General features: G+C 40.7%; 1 protein-coding gene across 1 annotated transcript in view; it reads left to right on the top strand.

The window, feature by feature from the left end:
• The window catches only part of TAF4B (TATA-box binding protein associated factor 4b), a 70,969-nt gene that overhangs the window by 13,305 nt on the left and 35,616 nt on the right, over nt 1-22,048 (top strand). Inside the window, exons 2-9 of the mRNA XM_054284978.1 lie at nt 1,621-1,769; nt 2,494-2,601; nt 6,827-6,994; nt 7,101-7,223; nt 9,297-9,386; nt 12,508-13,074; nt 18,112-18,247; nt 18,847-18,952. Of these exons, the coding sequence (XP_054140953.1) occupies nt 1,621-1,769; nt 2,494-2,601; nt 6,827-6,994; nt 7,101-7,223; nt 9,297-9,386; nt 12,508-13,074; nt 18,112-18,247; nt 18,847-18,952 (1,447 nt within the window). The remainder of the gene's footprint in view (nt 1-1,620; nt 1,770-2,493; nt 2,602-6,826; nt 6,995-7,100; nt 7,224-9,296; nt 9,387-12,507; nt 13,075-18,111; nt 18,248-18,846; nt 18,953-22,048) is intronic.

Genomic DNA, 22,048 nt, shown 5'->3' with positions numbered 1-22,048 from the left:
TCCATCTGTACCTAAATATAATTATAGTCAAGTCATCAGTGGAGGAGGAGAAAGCTGAGCTGTCAGATGGAGTTAACAGTGTTTTTCTGAATATGCAACTTGCCTTGTGCATCTGCCCCATGTAGTAAAAGCTGCTTGAGGAAGGAGGGGATCATGTAGATGCTGCTCTTGCAGTTCTCAGCTTGTGTCTGCTGTGTAAATGGCAATATGTTGATGCTACAGAATTTTATACCAGGTTTTGTGTCGTCTTGCAATATCCTCTTATGCTTTTAGATGTGGAGGATGAAAAGCTGTTTCTAAGCATGTGTTTATAGCTTGATTGTTTTAAAAAAAAAACCCCAAAACATACTCAGCAAAACCCAACTCGGGGAGCTTGTGGCTTTTTCTGTTGTATGCATTTGAACTCAGACAGAAACAGTGTTTTAGGCTGTATTGTATGGTCATATTTTGACAGCTTTCAGACTAACCAAGTCATAAAAAGACTTTCATTACCGTCTTGTTTTACACTAGGAAAGATTGTAAGTGTGCATAGAAGATCTAGGTTTCTGATATTGGATAACTTGCAAAGATATTGGATAACTTGCAAGAAAGTTTAATGCACTCCTCCAGAAACATTGAGGTAGTCTTATTTACTGGATTCTCCTGTACCTCCTCCTTCCTTTTGTTTGAAAGATCAGTGTTGAGTGAGGGTGTTCGTGGATGGTGTTTTCAGTAGTGGACTTGCAGCAGCTGCTGTTGGAGGCAAAGGAGGTGAGACATCACAAAGGGAGGGTCCTCTGTAGCTGCCTTGAAGGATCTGACATTGTACAGACCAAGCATCCAGCTGGGATTTTGTATTTGTGGTTGTTTTGAATCCTCTGATATTTTCAGAGATGAGCTGTTAGGGGAGGAGGCTTTAGTAGCTGAATGGTCTTTTTTTTTTCCACTTTCTTTTTCAATTCTTTCCCACTGGAATCTCCCTATTTGGCTTCAAACTGCTCCAATAAACCCTTGCTTTTAATGCTTTTGGGCACGCCCTTGACAGAGGGAGAGCTTCAGATATCTCAGTGACCTTGATTTTCATGGGAGACCACTGCCCTCTTGACTGGGGGAGATGATCTTGATCCAGGTAGATGAGCTGATACTAATCAGGCTTCAGTTCTCACTACAGTTTTCTCTAAGCTGTGTTTTCACCTCTAAGTATGTGCCTAAGTGTTCAGAAACTGAAGAGGCAGCCAAGTATGATAGTGGTGATGAATTTTGCAGACGAAGAACTGCTTAAAAGTAGTGCTAAAGTAATCCCAGAGTGTGTGTATATTTTGTGTGTCTGTCTTTTTAATGTTCAGAATATCTTTTTGTCTCAAATGGTGAGTTGCTTTGCAATTTGCATCTTGTATGCACGCCATGTTTCAGCGTGGCCAGTGGTTAAGTTTTTCTCTTGAATTTAGGAATTATTTTCTGCCATGAGATGCATAGTCAAGCTGATGTGCACTTTATTCTTATATTTCTTGGCAGCTGTTCCTTGGAGTAATAAAGTAAATATTACATTATCTAGTGTGGTCTAGTTATTTCTTCCACAGAAATATAGGAAAGCCATAATATAACTTAATTTCACAGTCTGAATGTGTTTTTTTTCAACAGGAACTGTTCTTATCAGAAGCAGTAATGGCCACCTAATGCTGGTATCTCAACAGTCAATAGGACAAGCACAGAACCAGACACAAAACAACACAAGTGTGAGACCATCTGTGCCAACCAGCACACCTGCAATCAGAATATGTGCTGTGCAGGTAACTTCTCTTATAACTTTAGTTTGGCATAGCTATATGTTATGTAGTTGAACAGGGTTTACAAATAAGTTGTGGAGGGTTAAATAAGCGTTTGAACCCTTTCTGAGTGGGGTGATGGTATTTGCTTTTGCACCAATAAACATCACTATGTGCTTTGCTTTCTTGCTTGGGAAAAAACTTGAGACCTGTTACATATGGTAAAGGTCAAATTAGTGAACTTCTCAATGATGATGTAAACCATTTTAAGAAACAAAATGCCAGCCAAAATTGCCTAAATGGTTACTGCTACTATCTAAACCTTGTGATCCTCTGTTGGGATATTTCTCCAAAGCTGAGGACCTTTCCCATGTCCCTAGGATGTTCCTCCTTCCCTGAACTCTGCTGGCTTTTTGCTTCCATCTCTTGTAGTGTGGTCAGCATGCAAGAGTAAGGAGCTACATAAAAGTAACAATTTATGTATTTCTTTAACCATTTTATTCTGATTATGCATTTTCTGTAAATGTCTCTGAATCTGTTATTGAATATTCAAGTGGTAGACAAAGAGCTTTGCTGAGCAGTGTTTAAATGATATGGACTGTGTGAATGATGCCTGTGTTGTTACAGTTAAGAGGATGTGCCTCAGTTTGTATCTGACCCCAACTTCAATGTCTGTTTTGTCATTGACTTGTCTGACAACTGTTCTCTGCCCATGTGTAATTATTTTTAATTTTTATTTTTTTCAAAGAATTCTGGCAGACAGTTAGTAAAGAAAATAGCAGCTGCTCCTGTGAAAACGTTATCTCAAACAACAAATGCTGTGATTTCTACTGTTCAGACACCTGCTGTAATACAGGTACTTTGCGAGCTTTATAGTATGGTGGAATAAGGGGCAGAAAGAACTGGAGAAAATATGGATGCATTCTTGTTATTTCTAACTGTAATCTGGTTTTCAGTAAGCTTAGTAACCTTTGTCCTCATAACAAATTATTTCCCAAATCTGTTTTTGTAAATGCATAATTTAATTAGGCTTCTGTCAGCGTGTGTCAAATAATCTTATCTCACTACAGTAGAAAGCACATGAACAATGAATACAATGAATAGTTCAGAGAGCCATTTCCAGTGCTTTTGTGTGCTGTGACAGAGCTCCTGCAATCTCTTGCTGAATCTTTTCTGGGAGATGTGCTCCTGTTGGGGTTCCCTGATTCCTTAGTGCAGAAAAAGGTATACCTGAGATGATGTTGAGGGGAAAATGAGCTGTCTGCACCAATCAAGCTGTTTTTCATGTATATGGTGTTTTTCCCCCTCATTATAAGCTGAAGGAAGGTCATAGCTGAAGACCTGTTCTCTAATTGAGTGTGGCAGATGGGTTCCACAGGTACAGCTGTAAATAGGCAGTGGTTGAAAATGCCTCATTATTTTCAGGTAGTATTTTGTCTTATTTCCTAGGTCTTATATTGCTTTTTCTAGAGAAAAAATGTTGTAGATCTCTTCTGAAGAGGGTTTTATCACCTGCAGAGTATGAGGTTTTTCCTACGTGTGGTTCATCCTCTGTTCTTGGGGACCAGGCTTCTGGATAAGCATGTGGAATGAAAAACCTACATTTTTCTGCAGATGGTATGTTCTGTTCATAATCTGCAGGAGAAATCATGAAGAAAGCTGGCTTGTACTTGTGTTTTTTGACAAGACTTTGAAGGAGACTTGAGCTGTAGCAGTTGACAAAACACTCAGTAGATGAGCAAGATCAGTCATTCAAAAAAACATGCTGGATGTATGTTCTTGACCCTGAGGGTGTTTGAAGGGTTGGGGATGTGTGTGCTGACAGTGGTAACACCCTGACTAACAAGTTCATCCTTCTGTTCTTCTGTGTCAGCAGCTGAACACTACTCACACTCTGTGCTCTTTTTTCACTTCCCTCTCACTACAGATGGATAATGTTGGGACTAAAGTGGAAAACCCAGAGGCCTCTCTTAATACATTTTCTGTTTTGCTCAGAACGGAAACAGTATATGCTTTGTGTCTAAATACAGTAATGGGTGTTCCTTACTTTTGTTTTGGAATACTAGCTTGCAAACCCTCTCTTTGTGATCTCTGCATAGAGGTCTTTAGGATATAAAAACAATAGTCATCTACTATACTACCCTTGCACTGGGGAAAAGAGATGAAGGTCGTCCATCATCTGATGGATGAAGTCGCATGCATCCTCACACTCTCATGTGGGTAAACACTGAGATTCATCATGCTATTAACTTCTCTTTTTAAAACTTCTATTTAAAACTTCTATCTGCCTTTGGCTTGGTTTTTCTGTACTTTAATTCAGTTTTGATGTAGTCTGTTGAACTTGTGTTCTTCTGAGATAAAGACATAGACTTGGAGTGTTTTTTGTAGGTTGTTCCCCCCCCCCCCCCCCCCCCCCACTGTAGAAACTGGAACACTTGGAATGAGCTGTAGGGCAAGATTTAGACAGCAGGAATGATGACTCTAGGAAAGATTAACAGAGCTGTTTTGTTTGGCGTGGCTTCCTTGAAGCCCCTCTGTTTTACAGAAGATTGCAAAGCCCTCTGTACGAGCTCCTTGTACAGTGAAGAGTAAATAGATGCAATGTGGATACATCTTGCCATCATGTGGTCACATTGCTCCTCACCCTGGGGTGGACGAGAGAAGAGTGCTGCAAAGGGAGCCAGTGCAAAAGGTTGATGGAACCATCTGAGGAAAGGATGGCAGAGCCCTTGAGTCTGATTTTCTTGGCAGCAATTCATTCATCAGTCTTAAAATAACTTCCTGATCTTAGTCTTGATGATTTTTGGAGGTCACAGGAGTGTTGGTCTGGAAGTATGATGTCACCACAGAAAGTGGTGGAGAGTGGAGAGGAAATAATACTTGGCTTGATTCTGCATCTTCAGTCTCGTGTGAAATCCAACTTGGAACACTCCCTGTAGGTACTGACTGCAGGATTATTCTCCTCATCAGCAAAAATATTTCCCTTTTCTGACACTCCTGAATGTTTAAGCTCTGAGGTTACACAAAATTACCTGCACATTCTTATTTTTTACCTGTTTCCCAGATGGCATAACAAAGCTGCAAAGTGTCTAATTAGCATCATGCTGGGGCACTTTCATTTAGATGCAGAGCACTTCTCTTGAAATGACTTCAAAATATGCAGGATTAATGCCATTTTTTTGTGGTGACCGTTTCTCTGTTGCTCAAAGTGAGAATGAGAATTGTTGGTAGCGAAAAAGGTTGATGGCAGATGACAGAAATTAATTCCCATATATTCATTTTCCTGGGAAAAGGGTCCAGCAGACTTCCTGTTGTTTCCTCCCTCAGCTGATAAAATGCTCTTCTAGTCTTGATGTGTAAGCATGCTGGAATTTGCAAGAGATCAGCTCCTGTTTTCGACTTTTAAAAGCCCAGGGCACTGCAACTTGGCAGATCTGCGCAGTGTCCCCTTCCGTCTTCCTCCTGCCCATCTGTTTGTGGGATTCTTGTGCCCAGTTTGCCTCCCTGTGGTCTCAGAGCTGTTGAGCCTCATCCTTGGAAGGGGCAGTGGTGGTGGCAAAGATCCTGCAGAGAGCTATTAAAGTGTTACCAACAGTGGGAGTCTGAGCTAGAAAGCTTTCTGGTAGCTGCCTGCTGCTTTCATGTCAAGCTGGCAGCAGCTTGGGGAGGAGAGGACACCACCCAGGAAAGAAGAAATTGTAAATCTATGACAAAAGCGTTATGGTTTTGCTTTAGCTTTAAATGTTTGTTCATTTATTTCCCTATCCTGAAAGACTGCTGTTCTGTGTGATGTCTGTCCCACTTTTGATTAGTTTTTTGTTTTATCCATGGTAGGGTAAGTTAGACTCCTGTCTAACTCTCTTATGATTGATGCAATTAGCCAGTGTTAGTTGTGCCTGTTCGACTAAGCTGGGGTGCTTAAATGTGTTAGGAGTCAGTGAAAGCCGTTACGTAGTGCAGATCTGAACCTAAAATTTGAACTACAAAACCAGACTTTCCCTTCCTCTTCACAGGCTTGGAGGAAAGATGACAGCCAACTTTATTTCAAATAAAGTTCCAAGTTTCAAATGTTAACCTGGAACTCTGCCTGAGGGTTCCCTCTGGCTTTTCAGATTTTAAGTTGAGAAATCAAAAGTTGTGGTTTTTTGCATGGGCAGGTTGGTTTAATTGTGTTGTATTCTGTTGTATCAAATGAACTGTGTTGGTGTTTTGGGTATGGTTTGTTTGTTTGTTCTCTTTAAAATCTGAGGTAGAAATAGTTTAGTGGGTTTTAGGTTTAGCCTAGTTTGCAAAGAAGGGAGGTATTTTTTCCTAAACCTTAATTACTCTCCTGTTGCTGGAGCTTCTGAATCTGTTGGTAAATTATAATGAGCTTTTAAAAACGGGTCTCAAAATAACTGGATTTTGTGAGAGTTTCTGCCAGGGCAAAGGAGAAGGAGATCCAAATTGCTGCCCACGAGGAAAAAGCAGGAAGAACCTGTTAGGTCCATTTGCTGAGCTGGCTGCTTCTGCTGGCACTTGCATCCTTCCAAAGTTGACATGATGTCTTTTGCCTGCTCTGTGTGTGATAGGAAAAGCAAGGGGTGTTGCAATTGGGAGAGGAGCTTCAGGGCAAGACTGGAAGATAAATAATGACTTATGGTTCTGTTTGTCTTCAGAGTAGTATCACCTGGCTTAGCATTGTCCAAAGTCCATTAGTCTTAGACTGTAGGAGCCTGGCAAAGTTAATATATTGGTTTCTTCAAGACAAATTTTACCTTCCTCTCTTCCTTCAAAGTTGCAGGCAGTGCTTTGGTCTGGATGTGTCTCTGTAATTTCTTCCCTCCACCCTTGATTTATAAATAGAATTATTGCTGTGGCTGTCACTTACTATATTAAATAGAGTCTCCCAAAACAAATTAATCTGAACTCTAAAAACAAGGAGAAGAATTGTTTCTTTCTGCTTCACATAGCAGTGTGGAGGGAAGCTGCTACCTTATATGCTAACAGAATCCAGGGAAGTTGCTGCTTTGTATGCTAGCAGAATCCAGTATGTTTGTCACGTTGTTCCTTGGTTAAAAAGTGTTAATTTTTCTCTTCAGCCAGCAGCTGCAACAGCTAGTGTTACTACAGTTACTGCTGTAAAGCCTTTGAGTACTGGAACACCTGTAAAACTTCCAGTTACAGGACCACCTGCACAAGCTATCTCCCAAAAGGCAGTCTCTGTGAAAGCAGAGGGCACAACAGTAGCACAGACCAGCGCTTCTACAGTAAGGAAAAAAAAAGTTTTTAATTAAAAATTAACATTCTGTATGTTCATCGGAGGTTGAAGAGACAGTGCAACATCTAACAGTCTTCTCTTTATTTCCACACTAGGAGATGCTAGAGAATGTGAAGAAATGCAAGAATTTTCTTGCTACGCTAGTAAAATTGGCGTCTAGCGGACCTCAAGCCCCTGAGATGGGGCAGAATGTGAAGAATCTGGTGCAAAACCTACTGGTGAGACTTTTTTTTCAAAACAAAGTCTGCATCATTTGTCTATGGATTTTTTACATTTACTTTATCATAGTTTTGTTCCTGTTATTTTGTGCCTCTTTTTTTTTTTTAACAGCTCAGGAGTTGGATTTGTGGCTGAATGCATCTGACCCTTATTAAGTCTTAAGTCTTACTTTTTTGAACTGAACCCCATGCTGTGTTATTTCCCCTCTCGCATTTCTTTTTCACTTTATGCACACAGGTAACCGACAGCAGGAGGAGCTGGTAGTGTTAACAGAGCTTCTGGGTTTATTTTTTTCATGTTAGTGTAGTTTTGAGTCCTCAGTAGCAAGAATCTGATGTGGAGGTTGCAGTGCAGCACTAAGTCCCTACTACTGCTTTACTCCAAGACAGAACTGAGCAGTGGCACAGGAATGACATTATCAATAGTTTAAAACGGTAGGATGGAGCAAGCAGTGTGGTGGCTGCCAAGATCTCTCCTTGCAGGTGGCTTCCGTATGGTGCTTCGTGCTGTATCCCAGCACAGCTGGGTTTTCCTGGTAACGATTTCTCCTGCCACTTCTTGTCATGGCATTTGACCGCTGCTGCTGTGTTGTTGTTCCACCCTAGCAGAAGGCTGTGTGCTGGTGGAGGGGGGTGGCTTTACTAGTGGTACCAAAGGGCTTTTCAGTCTGGGAAGGTGTGATGTAGACAGGTGTAATTTCAGAGAGCAGATTGTTTGAAGAATGCAGCCTTGCAAAAATTTGATTCCTTAGCCTCTGTCCCTACTGGACAGTACACCTTCCTTCTGTGGGAAAAATTGAGTTGTTCTTTCTTGTGCTTACAGTACTTGTTGTTTTTTGGTTTTGTTTCTTTTTAAAGAGCAGTTATTAAGATATGTTAATTCATTGTTAACTGCACACTTGTTTGTTTTTTGTAGTAGTTTAAAATTCTGCTGTTCAGTATGTGTATGATTTAAATGCAAAATAAAGTTTTGGGTGTATGAGAGAAATGAGTAAATTGCAGCTGGGCAGCAGAATGATGCTTAAGGCAGCGTTTCATGAAGTGGGTGTCAAGTACCCTGTACGCACCGAGCTTTAGTGTGCCAAACCACTTGCATCAGTATCAGTGAGACCTCGGTGACCCATGTCTGCATCTCAGTGAGATCTAACAGCCAACAGCTCAAGTGGCTAAATGGGAGAGCTGCTGGAAGCTCTGTTTGTCTGCAAAAACACAATCTCTAAAATCCCTGTCCTGTTTTTCTAGCAACCTGGAACAGTTTCTGCAGAGGTAAATGTGGGTGAGAGGAGTAATTTCTCAGCAGAAATGCAGATTGGTGTTCCCTTTGTGTGTTTATACCTTTTTGGAGGAGGTAATGTTCTTGATGATGCTGGGATGCTGAGAAAGGGCTGCAGAGTCTGGGGCTTAACCCTCTGAACAAGTGAGGGGTCTCAGAAGTTTACTCCAGCTTCCTAACCCTCCCAAGCCCTTGAGTCAGGTGTTTGTGTTGTGACAGGCTGGAAAGCATTAAGGAAGGAACCAGTACTCTGCAATTCAGAGGACTGTTACTGTGAGGGTATGCAGAAATGTTTTGACTGCTTTGGAAAGGCTCTGTTAAATGTTCTCTTATGCTGTGTATGCACTAGTCTGCAATTGTCTTACAAAAACTGCTAAGTTGTTATTAGTCTTCGATGTCTCTAAGTTTAGTTTTATGCAGATAAATTACCTTTACTGAAAGAAGTACTAGTAGTTGATTTAAAATATAGCTGCATAACAGTGAGATACTCAAAAGGATTAGTGCTGCTTATAAAGTTTTTTCTATCCCTTCACTTCAGCGACTGGGTGTAAACACCTGTCCCTAAGTGTGTTAACTGCCTGTAGCTGAAGAAAGCATAAACAACTTGGGTAATACTATATGAGCATTACAACATTATTCTATCCTGACTCTCCTTTTTTTCTTTTTAAATAAAGCAGGAAAAAAGCATTTGAGTACTGAAATTGAACAATGCCACGATAATATAAGTTTCCATGACCTTTTGGTACATCTTGAGGTGAATTCAGTTATAACTTGAAATTATAATTTTATTTTCCTCTTAGGAAGCAAAAATTGAACCAGAAGAATTTACAAAGAAGTTGTACACAGAGCTGAAGTCATCTCCACAACCATATTTAGTTCCTTTCCTCAAGGTAAGTATCTGATTATGGATATGTAGTATTTAAAGAGGGAAGGGAGGAGGACCAAAAGAGAAGAGAGTTGGGGCATTCAGATTTTTTCAGGTCAGTTGAAGAATGGTGCTTAGGATACCTCTGTGACTGTTGTGCTTGGAAAGACATTCTTAGGGGGAAGAGCAGTTTTTGAGGAGTAATTTTCGCTGTGTTCCTAATGTAGAGTAATTGCCCTCTAGGTGTTAGTGGAGACTGGTGTGTTGGAAGCTGTGCATGTAATCTACAGTAGAGCAGCTGTGTTAAGATGACCTCCTACTTTCTCATCAAAATCGTAGCAATTCTGAGTTCTAACTCAGAGGCTAACAACAGTGGCAATGCACAAGCTTATGCTATGTTAAAGATCAAAGAATCTGCATAAAGCTGTTCATCTTCTGCTCGCTTATGTTTAGCTGGAGGAAGGAAAAACCTCTACCCCTTGCTCCAGAAAAGGTCTGACAAGACTTCTGTAGCTTAGGAAAAGAAACCCAGGGACTGTACTTCTGTTCAAGCAAATATCATATAAAGGAAAAAATGCTTCCTTGAGACTTTTAATCATATTATAGAATCGTATTGACAAAATAAAAATTAATTATATAGCAAGCTTTAAATCTCAGTGAAAACATGGAAAACTATGTTAAATTTACTAAATTCCAATGTACACCATACTCTTAGGTTTGTCAGACCTGTACATTCATTATAGGCATGATGGTGAATAAAGGAAGAATAGTTAAGTGGTATAGCTGGGACAGAGTTTTTCTGGTTTGCCCTTTTCCTTGGTATTGGACAGGCCATATAATGATGCATGTGATAATGTTCCTATTGCTCTAGATGGCTGATGCTCATCTACTGAAATCTGGGATAAAAATTTTCCTTACAATGGCAACTTTTAAATGCTTTGCTAGCAAGTTTGCCATGAGTCTGAAAGAGTGCAGTCATCTCTGTAGGTCCTTAGGCTGAGATGAGAGATTCAGATTGGATATTAGAAAAAACCATTTTCATTGTTAGGATGGTCAGGCGTTGGAATGGGTTGCCCAGGGGGGCAGTGCAGTCACCATCCCTGGAGGTGTTTAATAGGATCTGAATCTGGTGCTGGGTGATGAAATTTAGTGGTTTAGGGGATACAGTGGTAGTGCTGGGCTGATGGTTGGACTTGATAATCTTAAAGATATAAGGTCTCTTCCAACCTTGATGATTCTATGATACATAAAATTTTATGATTAGTCATTTATTATCTGTTTAATTTCCTGGAGGCTTCTTAAATGGCTGTACAAAAGCCAGAAAAATAAACAGCTCTGAGATGGGTTTTCTGCATGCGGTGTGGCTCTGGCTGCAGAAGAATCAGGCTGTGAGTACAAGGTCAGTGTGACTGGCACTCACAGAAGGCTCAGCTCTTATAAGAAGCCATCCAACGATGTGAAGAGCTGCTACACTTGATGCAGAGAACTCAAGGCAATTCTGCAGGGGTTAAGTTGGGTTCATCAGCATGGGTCAACATGCTGTCACAGCGGAGCCTTTGTGTGTTTCTTCTGCAGTGCACTGCCAGGTACTGGCATCTCTGATTTGGGCAGTGTCCACACCACATAATCCTTGGCATGGTGCTCTCTCCCTGTTGTGTGCTACATTAACAAAGATATACTGTGACTTCAGAAGTGTTGTTTAGACATGGTCAGAGTTAGCTGACTTTGCAGTGTTGCCAATCCTTTAAAACATCTTGCACCCAGATTGCCTTTTCCTGAAACACTGTAAGGATGTGTGGCTGATACACACAATTAGGTTGATCTGTAAATCTGAGCAGCTGTGACAGGACTGAGTGCCAAATGGAGGATGACTTCAGGAGCACTTCTCGAAGGTGCTAAGAGGATCAGTGCTGGCCTTGTTTGTGGGGGAAATGTTTGCAGCTTGAGTCTGGAAAGAAATGTGATACGGCTTTTTGCCAATCCACTTTTAGCTAGTGAAGTGGAATTTTAGGGAGATCTCTCTGGAGCCAGCTCTTATCTTTGAGCTGCAGGTTTTTGATGAAGTTGTGCATGTGTTTGGTTTTGTCTGTTCCAAGAGGTGGAAAAAGTACTGTGGCTTTGGCTGTGAAACCTGATTGATTTTTCAAGTCTGCTGGATGCTTTTGGTACAAAAATTGCATCAGGAGCTAAGCAGCTTTTTAAAATAAAAGGAAGTGAATGTTAAAAAACAGATGGGATGCAAAAGGTCCAGTTGTGCAAACAGTATGATTGCTTGGTACACTAGCATGTGAGACATGCACCTTTTGCATGAAGTCCAAAGGGGCAGCACTGTGTTATGAGCTCTTAGAAACTTCAGCAACTGTTAAGAGAGGAGGAAAATATACAAGGGTTTTCAAGAATATACAGGTAGCTGCAGAAGTGATTTCCCCTGGTTCAGAGCCATAGCAGATTATAAACAATGAAGGAGAAAAGTCTGTAGAGAGTTTGAAGATTATTCTGTCCATTAACCTTCTCAAGCACAGCTGTAGTAAAAATGAGATGTTGCCAGATTCCTTTACTTTTGTTCTCCTTTTGCAAAGGAGTAGCTGGCTGAGGTTGTGTTGCTGCAGCTCTACAGACATTATTAAAGTGGTATCCCCCCCTAGTGTAGATACAGCTGTATTGGTATAAAAGTGTTCTTGTCTTCAGAGCTTGTTCCTGACTTTATTGGATAATTCGTAGCTCCCTGTCAGGCTCCATGAAATAAACACAGCTGTTCCAATATAGCAGGGGTTTTTGGCAAAACAAAATTCTTTGAGGTAATAAAGCAGTTAAAATCATCTTACTCTGAAACATAAATTCCAAATTGAAAAATCTAAACAGAAGAACAAAGTTATATGTGAGTTTCCCCATAGATGGGATTACTGTGTGTAGCGTAGCTGTGGTGATGGTTGACCTTTGCTCAGCTGGTGTTGGTGTTTCATCTTCACTGAACAAGATTGTCATCAATTTAAGTGTGCCTGAAATCTAGTAAAACTTGTTTGCCATTTATTGTCTCATGAAAGATTTAATTGGAAAATGAGGAAGAGGATTCAGTTAGAAATGTATTATTATTGTGGAAAACTCTGCTGCTACTACATCCAGTGTTTTTTCATTTTTTCTCTTAGAAAAGCGTGCTTGCCTTACGGCAACTAATGCCTGATCCTCAGAGCTTTATCCAGCAGTGTATGGAGCAGCCAGCTCCAGCCCATGAAGAGGTTTCCACTTGTCCCTCTGCAGCACCAGCTCCTTCCACAGGAGCGGCAACCTCGGCTGTAGCAACAACTGCTCTTCCAGCTGTAAAACCCTCACCTGCAGCGGTCACAGCCCCTGTAGTTGTCACACCAGTCCTTGCCAGCGCATCAGCAGCAGCTCCTGTGCAGGCTGTGAAGGCTGTTCCTTCCCCTGCCACGGGGACAGTGGCTCTGGGGCCCGCAGCTTCCGTCCTCACCGTGGCATCGTCGGGGCTGACCGCTGTCCAGCCTGGCAAGCCAGTCCTCACCTCTGCGGTGCCAGCGCCCTCTCTGCAGGCTGCAAAGCCAGTGCTGGTCTCTACAGTGGCATCTTCAGCAGCAACCCCTCTGCAGCCTCTGAAACCAGTCGTGGGAACCCCAATTGGCATTAAAATCTCGCAGCCCAGCTCCATCGTGGCGCGGTCAGCGGGTGCTCCACAGGTGGTTAAAGTGAAGCAGCTGGTAAGGTGGATTCTCTGCTTCTCTGTAATAACCAGCCTTCTTTGCTTGATTCTTGCCATTTAATAAAGGGGATACCAGTTTGGACCTCGGGTTCTTCTTTTGTTTTTTCTTTCAATATGTGATGTTAGTCTGTCTTGAGTCTATCAGTTATGTTTGTGATAGTTTAGAAATGCTGAGCCCTTGCTGCAAAGGTGAATCTAAGGCCAAGCTGTCAGCTTGGTCTATTGTAAGACACATTGACCACCATTTCACCAGACTGAACACCCATTTTGAGAATCACAGGAATACAAGGTCTAGCCCCCAGTAAGACCACAGCCAGGCTAGGTTGGCACCTGGAAGAAAAGGTAGGAAATGCAAGTGTCAGAAGCAGAAACTGCTGATGAGAGTCTTACATTAATTGCTCTTGGATGTCCTGTTAGGGCTGTGCCTCAGCTAGCCACCGGGGATGCCAGTCTCTCTCCCCTGGTAGTTCCTGCCCTGGCTACTTGGCAGGCACAGGTGGCTTGATATTGTTCAGTGATATGTTATCAGAAATGCATGAACTACCTCAAGGAGCTTTTCTGAGCTGAGTTCTGACCTCCACATTTACTAAGACATGTTAATTATGAAGTCGTCCAAAAGTGAGTTTTTTTCTATCAGGCCTCATTAGCTAACAAATTCCAGGAGGAATAACTGTCTTATTAAAACAATACCCTCAAAAGCAATGTGTTAACGTTTTTTATTCTTGGCACAGGTTAACTTCTTGCTAGTATTAATATTAAATACCAAGAAACTGTGGTTCACAGGTATAACCGAAAGAGCAACTTTGTGAAGTAAATTAGGTTTGGCTTATAGGTGTTTAAGATACCAAGTAGCATGGTGTCCAGCTGGTCTACCTATAAGTAATGCTTTCAAGTATTTTGAGAGAATCAGTCTCCCTCTGAGAATCCCTCAATTCTTGCAAAGGAATTCCTTGTAAAGATTAGTTTTCTTTAAAAAGTGGAAAAACCATTAGACTTCCTGTGAAATAGATTTACTTTTCACAGCTATGGTAGGACATCTGCTGTGTGAGTTTTCTTTTTAGCTTGGATATTGTGTATACTTGATTTAACAGTGTTCAGATCCCTAAAATGTTTTGCCTTTTTAGTTCCTTTCCTTTCAAAGGGAATAAGGTAGATATAATGCAAGAATCCTGCATTCTGAATAAAGAGTTCATGCTATGGTAGCGTAAGCATGAGCTTTTCACCTTTCCAGACTTGCTTAAAACTGTGTGGGATGGATGGGGAGTCCTTTTTCTGAGTGGATTTGTTAAATTAAAAAAAACAAAAAGGCAAGAACCCTCAACCCCAAAACTCCAAAGAAGAGTTATTAAGCATATGCACTGGCATCTTCACTAGTAGTAGCTAAAGTCAAATTGGAAAAGGAGTTGGTACTCATATTGTCTTTGAGGACTAAGTTTGAAATTCTAGCCAGAAGAAAAGGATAATTTCTTAGGTAGTACAAGGGCAGGAGAGCAGTTTGTTGGCTACACAGCAAGGCTTGTAATCCAGGAGAAAGGTTGACCATCTGTACAAATAGGCAAGGAAGCTTAGCTCCACACAGGGGAGTCAAAACACTTCTTAAATTTGATATTGGTGAACTCAAGAAATGGCTTCTGCCTCTACACTGCTGCACTGTGGCAGTCTGCTGCAATTGCCTTTCTTTGCTGTGCCTTACATATATTGAATTGCATACAAAACATGTTTTTATCCTCATTTGGGTAGGCACAGTGATTAAAATACTTGCTCTTCTCAGATGCAGTTGAAGGACTGAGTTGACTGCTTCACAGCTTGGCCATATCAGGAGCTTGGTGTTTGCTCAGACAACTTACTAGCACAAAGGGCAAGTCAGTAGAAATGGCTGTATCTCCTATGGCTATCCTGGTGCCTTCTCTTGAAAGGGCAGAGGGTCTATTTTCTCCCATAAGAAAACAAATCTGGACCTGCCCTCCCTAAACAGAAGGGTCTTACTGCCAGCTGAAAAAGGAAGCACCCTGCCAGCTGTGCAAATCTGTCTGTACAATGCTGCCAGCAATTCTTTCCCTTTTCAGCCCACAGGGATGTCTGATGCCATACACTCCCTCTGTATGCCCCTTTCTAATTTTGGCCTCTTGTGCTTGAGAGAATTTGAACTTTCATGTGCCAGCTCCATTATAATATTGGTGGTGCTCAAGAGTGCAGCACTGCTGTATTTTAATATCAAAATTGTGACTGGAGTGATGCAACACGAAACTTTTCATTTCTGTAGCATTGTTATCAAAACTCTGTGTGGACACTGAGGGGCCTGTTCTTCAGGGGTACTGTTGGGATTGATTTTACTCGTGTGCTGTGGAAGTTGCATACTTTGAAGGATTTTCTCAACACCACCTCATTTAAGGTTGTTGGCTTACAAAGACTTTTCATCTTGGAAATAATGTTTGTGTTGCTCTAGTATTGCTTTGTCTCTTGTTGAAGCACAATAAGTGAAAATTTACGTTACCAGATGCTGGCATCCATTGGTGAGAAAGCTGCTGTGAGATTACAGCTTCATGTCAGGTATAACCAGCTAGGGGTTTATGGTGTAGTCCCCACAGTTACCAGTGAGACACACTGCCTGGAGATTATTAATGATTGAACCAAGGAGTGAAGTGTTTATGCTGTTGCAACTGCTTGCTGTTAGTGAGTTGTTAGTGTCTTGGCCCCTTGGAGCTGAGCTTTCATGAACCACCTTCTCCATTATTTTTGTTTGTCCTGGTTATTGCTCTTGCATTCAATTAATGAGGCTTCCTTCATGAAGCAATATTGCTTGTGTGTGATGATACCTCAGCATTCCTCTGTTGATCTCCAAACTTTGTTTTATGAATGTAAAACAGGTTCAGTGAGGCTAATCAAAGTCTCTTTCAGGCAGCTGCCTCTTCATTGTCAGCTGAATGTTGTGTTGCATTTTTTTTAACCTAAAAACATCAATAATTTTATTCTGATGTCTGTGTCAGCCTGCTTAACAGGGCACAAAGGAACAGTCCCTTTTCTTTATTATTTCTTGCTGCTAACCTGAAGAAAGGATATTCTCACAGATATTACTGATGGTGGTAATGCTTCATTTTGGCATTGGATCCATGTTGAAATTTCCGGTATTCTTGTTCTCTCCCATTGCAACTCTCAAGGACTTCCAGCTTTTGTTAGTCTAGAGCTAGAAGGGCAAACAGACAATGAGCTCTACTGCCAGCACATCCTCTCTGTTTCTTGGCAATGTAGCCTCCTTGGTTACTTGATTTACATCCCAGTCTCCACTTTGACCATTCTTGTAACATTGCTATCTCTGTTCTGTTGTCTGCTGCACCTCAGTCTGGAATGCTTATGTTTCCTCCTGTGCTGTTGCAGTGTTTTGCATGCTGAGGATGAAGCACCATTCTTCCTGGTGGTAAGGAGGATCTCTAGGTGTGTGTTAGTGCTAGTGCAGCCTGTGAGTAGTGTGTCCAAGGTGGCTGGCTCCTCATTAGTTACCTGAACTCACAAAAGATGCTGCTGGCATTATTCACAACTTGCAGTTTTGGAAGCCTGACCTTTCTGAGAGATCAAACTGGGCTTTGAGAAAAACACATAGAAGTAAACCTTAGCATCTGTTCTGCTCCATGACTGCTGTATATGTGAGCCTCATCTCTGTCCACAGTCTGTCCCTGTATTCCTGTAGTTCTTTCCTCCTCTAGTTCTTAGTGTTAACTGTCTGTCAGGTTTTCAGATACCAATTTCAGATACCAATTTCAGATCAGTTATTCTATTATTGCTGCTACACCAAGCCTTAGTGCTACCAATACAGAGATGGTCAAGAGGTTATCCTGACTCTTTGATACACAAAGTATCTTTTTGTGAATGTATGATGCTTATGTTGATGATATTTTTTAATAGCAGAGAAGTTAGGTGACAGGAGAGAGCCTAATTTCTGAAGTATTGTAAATGTCAATTCTTTAATTACACTTGTCCAAGTACCCTCTAGACTTTCTGAAGTAAGAATGAAAGATGCAGAGGAGGAAAATGACTTCTTGATCCTGACATTTTCTTTGTTAGTTTTCTGCTGCTAAAAAAATAGGATTCAGTCTGAAGATGTTGATTTTATGCTTTGGTGAAGTAACATCTTTCTACTGCCTGTAATCAAGAACTTTTTTTAAGCATGTATCAAAGCTGCAGCCCACATTCTGCTAGTTAGGAGGCTTAGAAGTGAGATTTTTAGGGATGCTGCAATTTTATTACTTTCTTGCATTTTAATAGCTGCCCCTGTAGAGAAAGGATTAGTATTTATGGGCTGTGCCTGTAGGTCTGTGTTGTGGTGACATCCTGCTGTCTGGTTTTGTTTCTTTGAAGAGTCTCTTTAAACAAAACTATGAACTGCCTTCCTTTTTACCCTTCAGCTGTGTACTGATGTCTTTGTGTAGAGGCTCTACTTGCTATAGGTGTTGCTATTTAGTGCTTCATTTAGTGTTTAGGTGTATTTTAGCTTAACGCTTTGAAACTCAGCATCTCAATTAACAATTGATGTTGCAATTCCAAAAACACATCAGTAATTTTATAGCATGTACTCTTTAATTCTTAGCAGGTACAGTATTTTTTGCAAGACTTCAGTTGTTTTGGTGTTCTCCCTTTTTGACTAGGTGTTTGTGATACCTACCCTTTTGAAGTTACTGGCAGACTCACTCTTTAATGGTTAGCCTGCTGAGCAAGACTTACATAGAGGAAAGCCTCTCAGTGTAATGGCTTGTGTGATAATTAGTGACACTTGTCAAATAGAGTCATCAGTAGAGAATAGGGGTGAAGTGTCTGTTAGAGCTCACTGAACGAGCTTAAAGCTCACTACCACTTGTTGAGATTTCTTGACATGAAGTTTAGAAAAAAAATATCTTTTCTGAGCATGCTGTTTGCTTTAAACTGAAAACTAGACAAGCATACCTGCCCAGTGGCACTTCTGGCTAAATGGAAACATTGATGCTGTTTACTTCTCTGTATTTTTATCTCTTCTCACTGTTGATATTGGATATTCCACTTCCAGGTAGTTCAGCAACCATCAGGAGCCATTGTCAAGCAAGTATCCACACTCCCACAGCCCTCAGTGCTCGCCCTACAGACATCTGCTGAGAAGAAAATGCCACTGAATACACTTGTTCAAAGCAGCCAGTTTCCTGCAGGTAAAGTGCAGGAACCTGTTTCATGGAGAGGGGGAGGACTGCTGAGGTGTAGAGATAAGTGCAGGCTGTTGGTGGATTGTAGGAGTGCAAGAAGGTGGCTGTCTGTCGGGAGCAAGCAGCTCTGTGCGTTAAGTTGAACATCTTTACTGTCTGGAGCTCTGATGAGAAAATCAATGTCACATCTACTTCTGGCACTTGTTAAGAGCACGTCAGTCAAATATTTGTACTTGTTAAAATACTGTGACTGAGCTCCTTGCAGCTCCTTCCTCTAAGCTGATGATTTTAAGAGTTACTTCATGAGGCCTTGCTTTTTCCTTCAACAGGTTCAGGTTGATGCACAGTAAGAGTTTGTCTCAGCCAGTGAGTTTTCACTGAAACATTTCCCTGGCTAGCACAGAAGGGAGTGTGTTTGCTGGGAGTGTGTGAGGCTTTGGGCCATACAGAACTTGCAGAATGTAAGATTCTAGAGTGTCTGGTTTTCAGATGGACCCATTTAGTTGTTACTGAGTCTGAGTAACCTTACCTAGAATAATGAACTAAATAAACAGTTGTTTTAGCGTTTTTCTTTGTACTATAGCATGGTCTTTGTTTTGTTTTAGGTTCCATTCTGAAGCAAATTACCTTGCCAAGAAATAAAATTCTGTCGCTTCAAGCATCTCCTGTTCAAAAAGTGAAAATGAAAGAGAATGGAGCAACATCCTTCAGGTAAAAATGAACAATATCAGAAGTTAAGTATAAAAAGGAACAAAAGGAAGAAGCAAGTATAGAGATGTGAACGGAGCCCAAATAATAGCAACTTACTTCAGAAGCTTTTTTTCTGATACATGTTTTTCCTGTCACAATACTCATGGGCAATGGGTAACCCTATAACTTCTATGCAGATATTAATTATTCTTAGTGTAAGAAAACTGTCCTGGTGAGCTTGGGTTTTGTGTCAACTTTTCACTAACACGTTTTCCATCCTGTGAGTACAATTACTAATCTAGTTATCTTGTAGTAAAGTCTCTCAATAGAATTAAAGCAGACAGAACCTCTGGTTTTTGCATATAGTCTGATAGCAGTGAACTGCTACTTGGACTGGCTTGTAACCTGTCTAAAGCTCTGTGCTGCATTTCAGAATCTTTAATTAGCTCCTTGTTTCTGTGTGCATGGTGAAAGTCTTTGACTACATGATTTCTAACATGTTCTCTAGGCCTTTAGATTGCAAGAGTGCTTAGAGCTTTTAAGTGCTGGCAACTGATTAACTTTTCAAAGGCAGAAATTATTTTTGCAGCTGTGAAGTGTGATGTTTTAACAGATGTACAGACTGCCATAAGCATTATTAGTCTTACCACTTCAGGGCAAGTTTGACTTTGCTCTTCCATGGGAAAAAAGCAGACATGATGACACCTCCAACTTGTTGACCAGTTGACTTATCATCTGTTGAAAGCTGCAGCTTTGAATGCACTGGTATAGACAGAAAGCTGCTGCTGTTTACAGTAGCATACAATATACAGTGAACACCTAAAAAGAGTGGTTGCCAGAAGCTGGAATGGAAAGCTCATATTAAAGCAATAGCTCTGTTCATCTGCCTCAAGGTCTTATGAAATCTGCTTTAGAATGTAATGTGGGATGTAATTTTGGGTGGTGATGTTTAAAAAAAACACCCCTTCATAAATATAGTCATAAAAAAGGCAACAATGAACAAATCATACCAAAAAAAGAAAGAAAATTTCTGTGATCTTCCAAATTGAATATATTAGCTGTCTTACATGAGAAATTTGAATTTTTGTAAATCATTTGTAAATCATCAATTTGAATTTTTGTAAATCATGAATTGTTAGATTCGTAGCGTAGGAAAAAAATTACTTTTACAATGTGATTCAGTAGAGATTTCTCTTGCTTTTGGATTGTGATCTTCAAAGTAGCATTAGTCCATGAGAATTTAGATAGGAAATCTCTAACTCACTTTAAGTTTTCTTTGTAGAGTCTCTTGTCTCTGAAGAATTTGTCTTTGGATACACCCGTGGTGTTTCTTCTTTTCACTGCTATAATCAAACTTTCTTACCTATGATCAATCAACTGCTGATCATGTGTGAGGCAGAGAGAGGCACCATGGCCTGATTTCAGGTTTTGTGATGAACTTTGTTACAAGCAGAGAGTGTCTTGTAATTGATGTGATTATACATGTGGCACTAATGAGAGTGCCCTTACTGTGCCCTCTCACTGCAGTGTGTCATGGAGCCTGACTCCTCTGCCATTCTGTGGCTGGGCTAGGTTAGGATTTGAGGACATTCTACTCACTGAGCTGTACTTAATTAGCTGCAGTTTGACCTTGTCTGCTCTTTAACACGATGCTTTAGGTTGCCTGAGATAAGCAGTAGAAAGATTGGTGATTTCCTGCCCCCCAAGCAAACAAACAGAAAAAACCCAACAAAAGACAAAGCATTCCAACCTTCTAGGTGTTGTTTCAGCAAAGCATGGACATAGCACCATGGCAGGTCAAGAAATAGCTTGTTTTTGAAAAATCAAGATTTTTGTAAACAGATCTACACATTTCTGTAAAGTATATGCTAGAGCACTCTAGGGAAAAAAATAAATCACATCTTTCATCTTCAAATATTTATTTTCAATTTATTCTGTTTAATAGAGTTGGTCTCCAAAGCACATGCAACTTTCTGGCTTGGCTGGAATTGTTCTGGCCTGGATAGTTGTCAGGGATGGTGCACAGAGGTTTGGGTTCCGTGTGTCTTCCTAGTTTTCCCTTTGACTCTTGGATAAAATGGAGTAAATTAGGGGGATTCAGGAGACAAGTGCGGCCGTCAGACACCAGAGGGTGCCACAGACTCACTTTTCAGGCAGCAGGCACATTTATAGATGTGAGGTGTATCTGCATTGTTGGGCTTCTTTTGCAGTGAATATCCAGTAGAAATGTCAAACCTGACTTTGTGTGGTCTGTCTCTCAGGACTCCTGAGTTCTGCTTTCCACCTTGTCCTAGTAAACTTAAATCATTGGAGGCTTGTAACAGCTGGGTGAGTTTTTTCTGCTCATTCCTGAGTGTGACATGATCAAATGTAAAGAGCATTAAAGGAAGTGGTGCAGGAAAGGGGCTTTATGGAGGGATTGCTGAAAGTGAAAGCAAGTCAATATCCATCAGAAACACCCTCTGTAATATTTTAAATTTATCACCTTAGTAGAAGGATTTCTACAGCTTACTCAAAGTACATGATACCTTACTTAAAATGATTGAGGTTTGTTTGAACAAAGAAAAAAGAGTAGTAAAAAGTGTGAACTTACCATGGCTTCTGAAAATTCCATTAATCTTTAGTGAGCACTTTTCTAAGGAATAAAGTGGTAATTTCTTTGGGTTAAGTGAAATAAGTGCAACAGTGTTTTCATATATTTCATCAAAGCTTGTCTTAATGCAAGCTTAGGTGTCACAGTCAAAAAGTTAGAATTTGTACTGAACAGTACAGGTATGCTTGCATTTAACTCTTGTATGCTTGTACCCACTAGAGAGACTGTGTGCATGGAAATAATCAAGAAAATAGTAACCTGGTAATGGCAGGTTATAAAGAAATTAACCTTCTCTATGTAGAAAAATGGATAGATGTACATTATAGAAGTTTATCTGTTCTTTGCTTGAGTGTTTTGAGTATGTGGTCAGATTAAAAGCAAAAATTATTTCGTGAAACTGCATGCTATGCAGTTGTACCTGGGATGCAAGCATCCTTCCTGGCATTCCATAAACAGTTCCACTGGAGAAATGTCAGGTTCCAGCACCGATAGCTTGTGATGTGTGTTCCTGCTGCTGGTTGTGC

Source organism: Melozone crissalis, unplaced genomic scaffold (assembly GCF_028551555.1).
Source record: "Melozone crissalis strain CALT ecotype California unplaced genomic scaffold, PUWL_Pcris_2 ptg000042l_1, whole genome shotgun sequence".
NCBI lineage: Eukaryota > Metazoa > Chordata > Aves > Passeriformes > Passerellidae > Melozone > Melozone crissalis.
The sequence above is the reverse complement of the archived record's forward strand: the minus strand, read 5'-3'. Positions and strand labels throughout refer to the sequence as shown.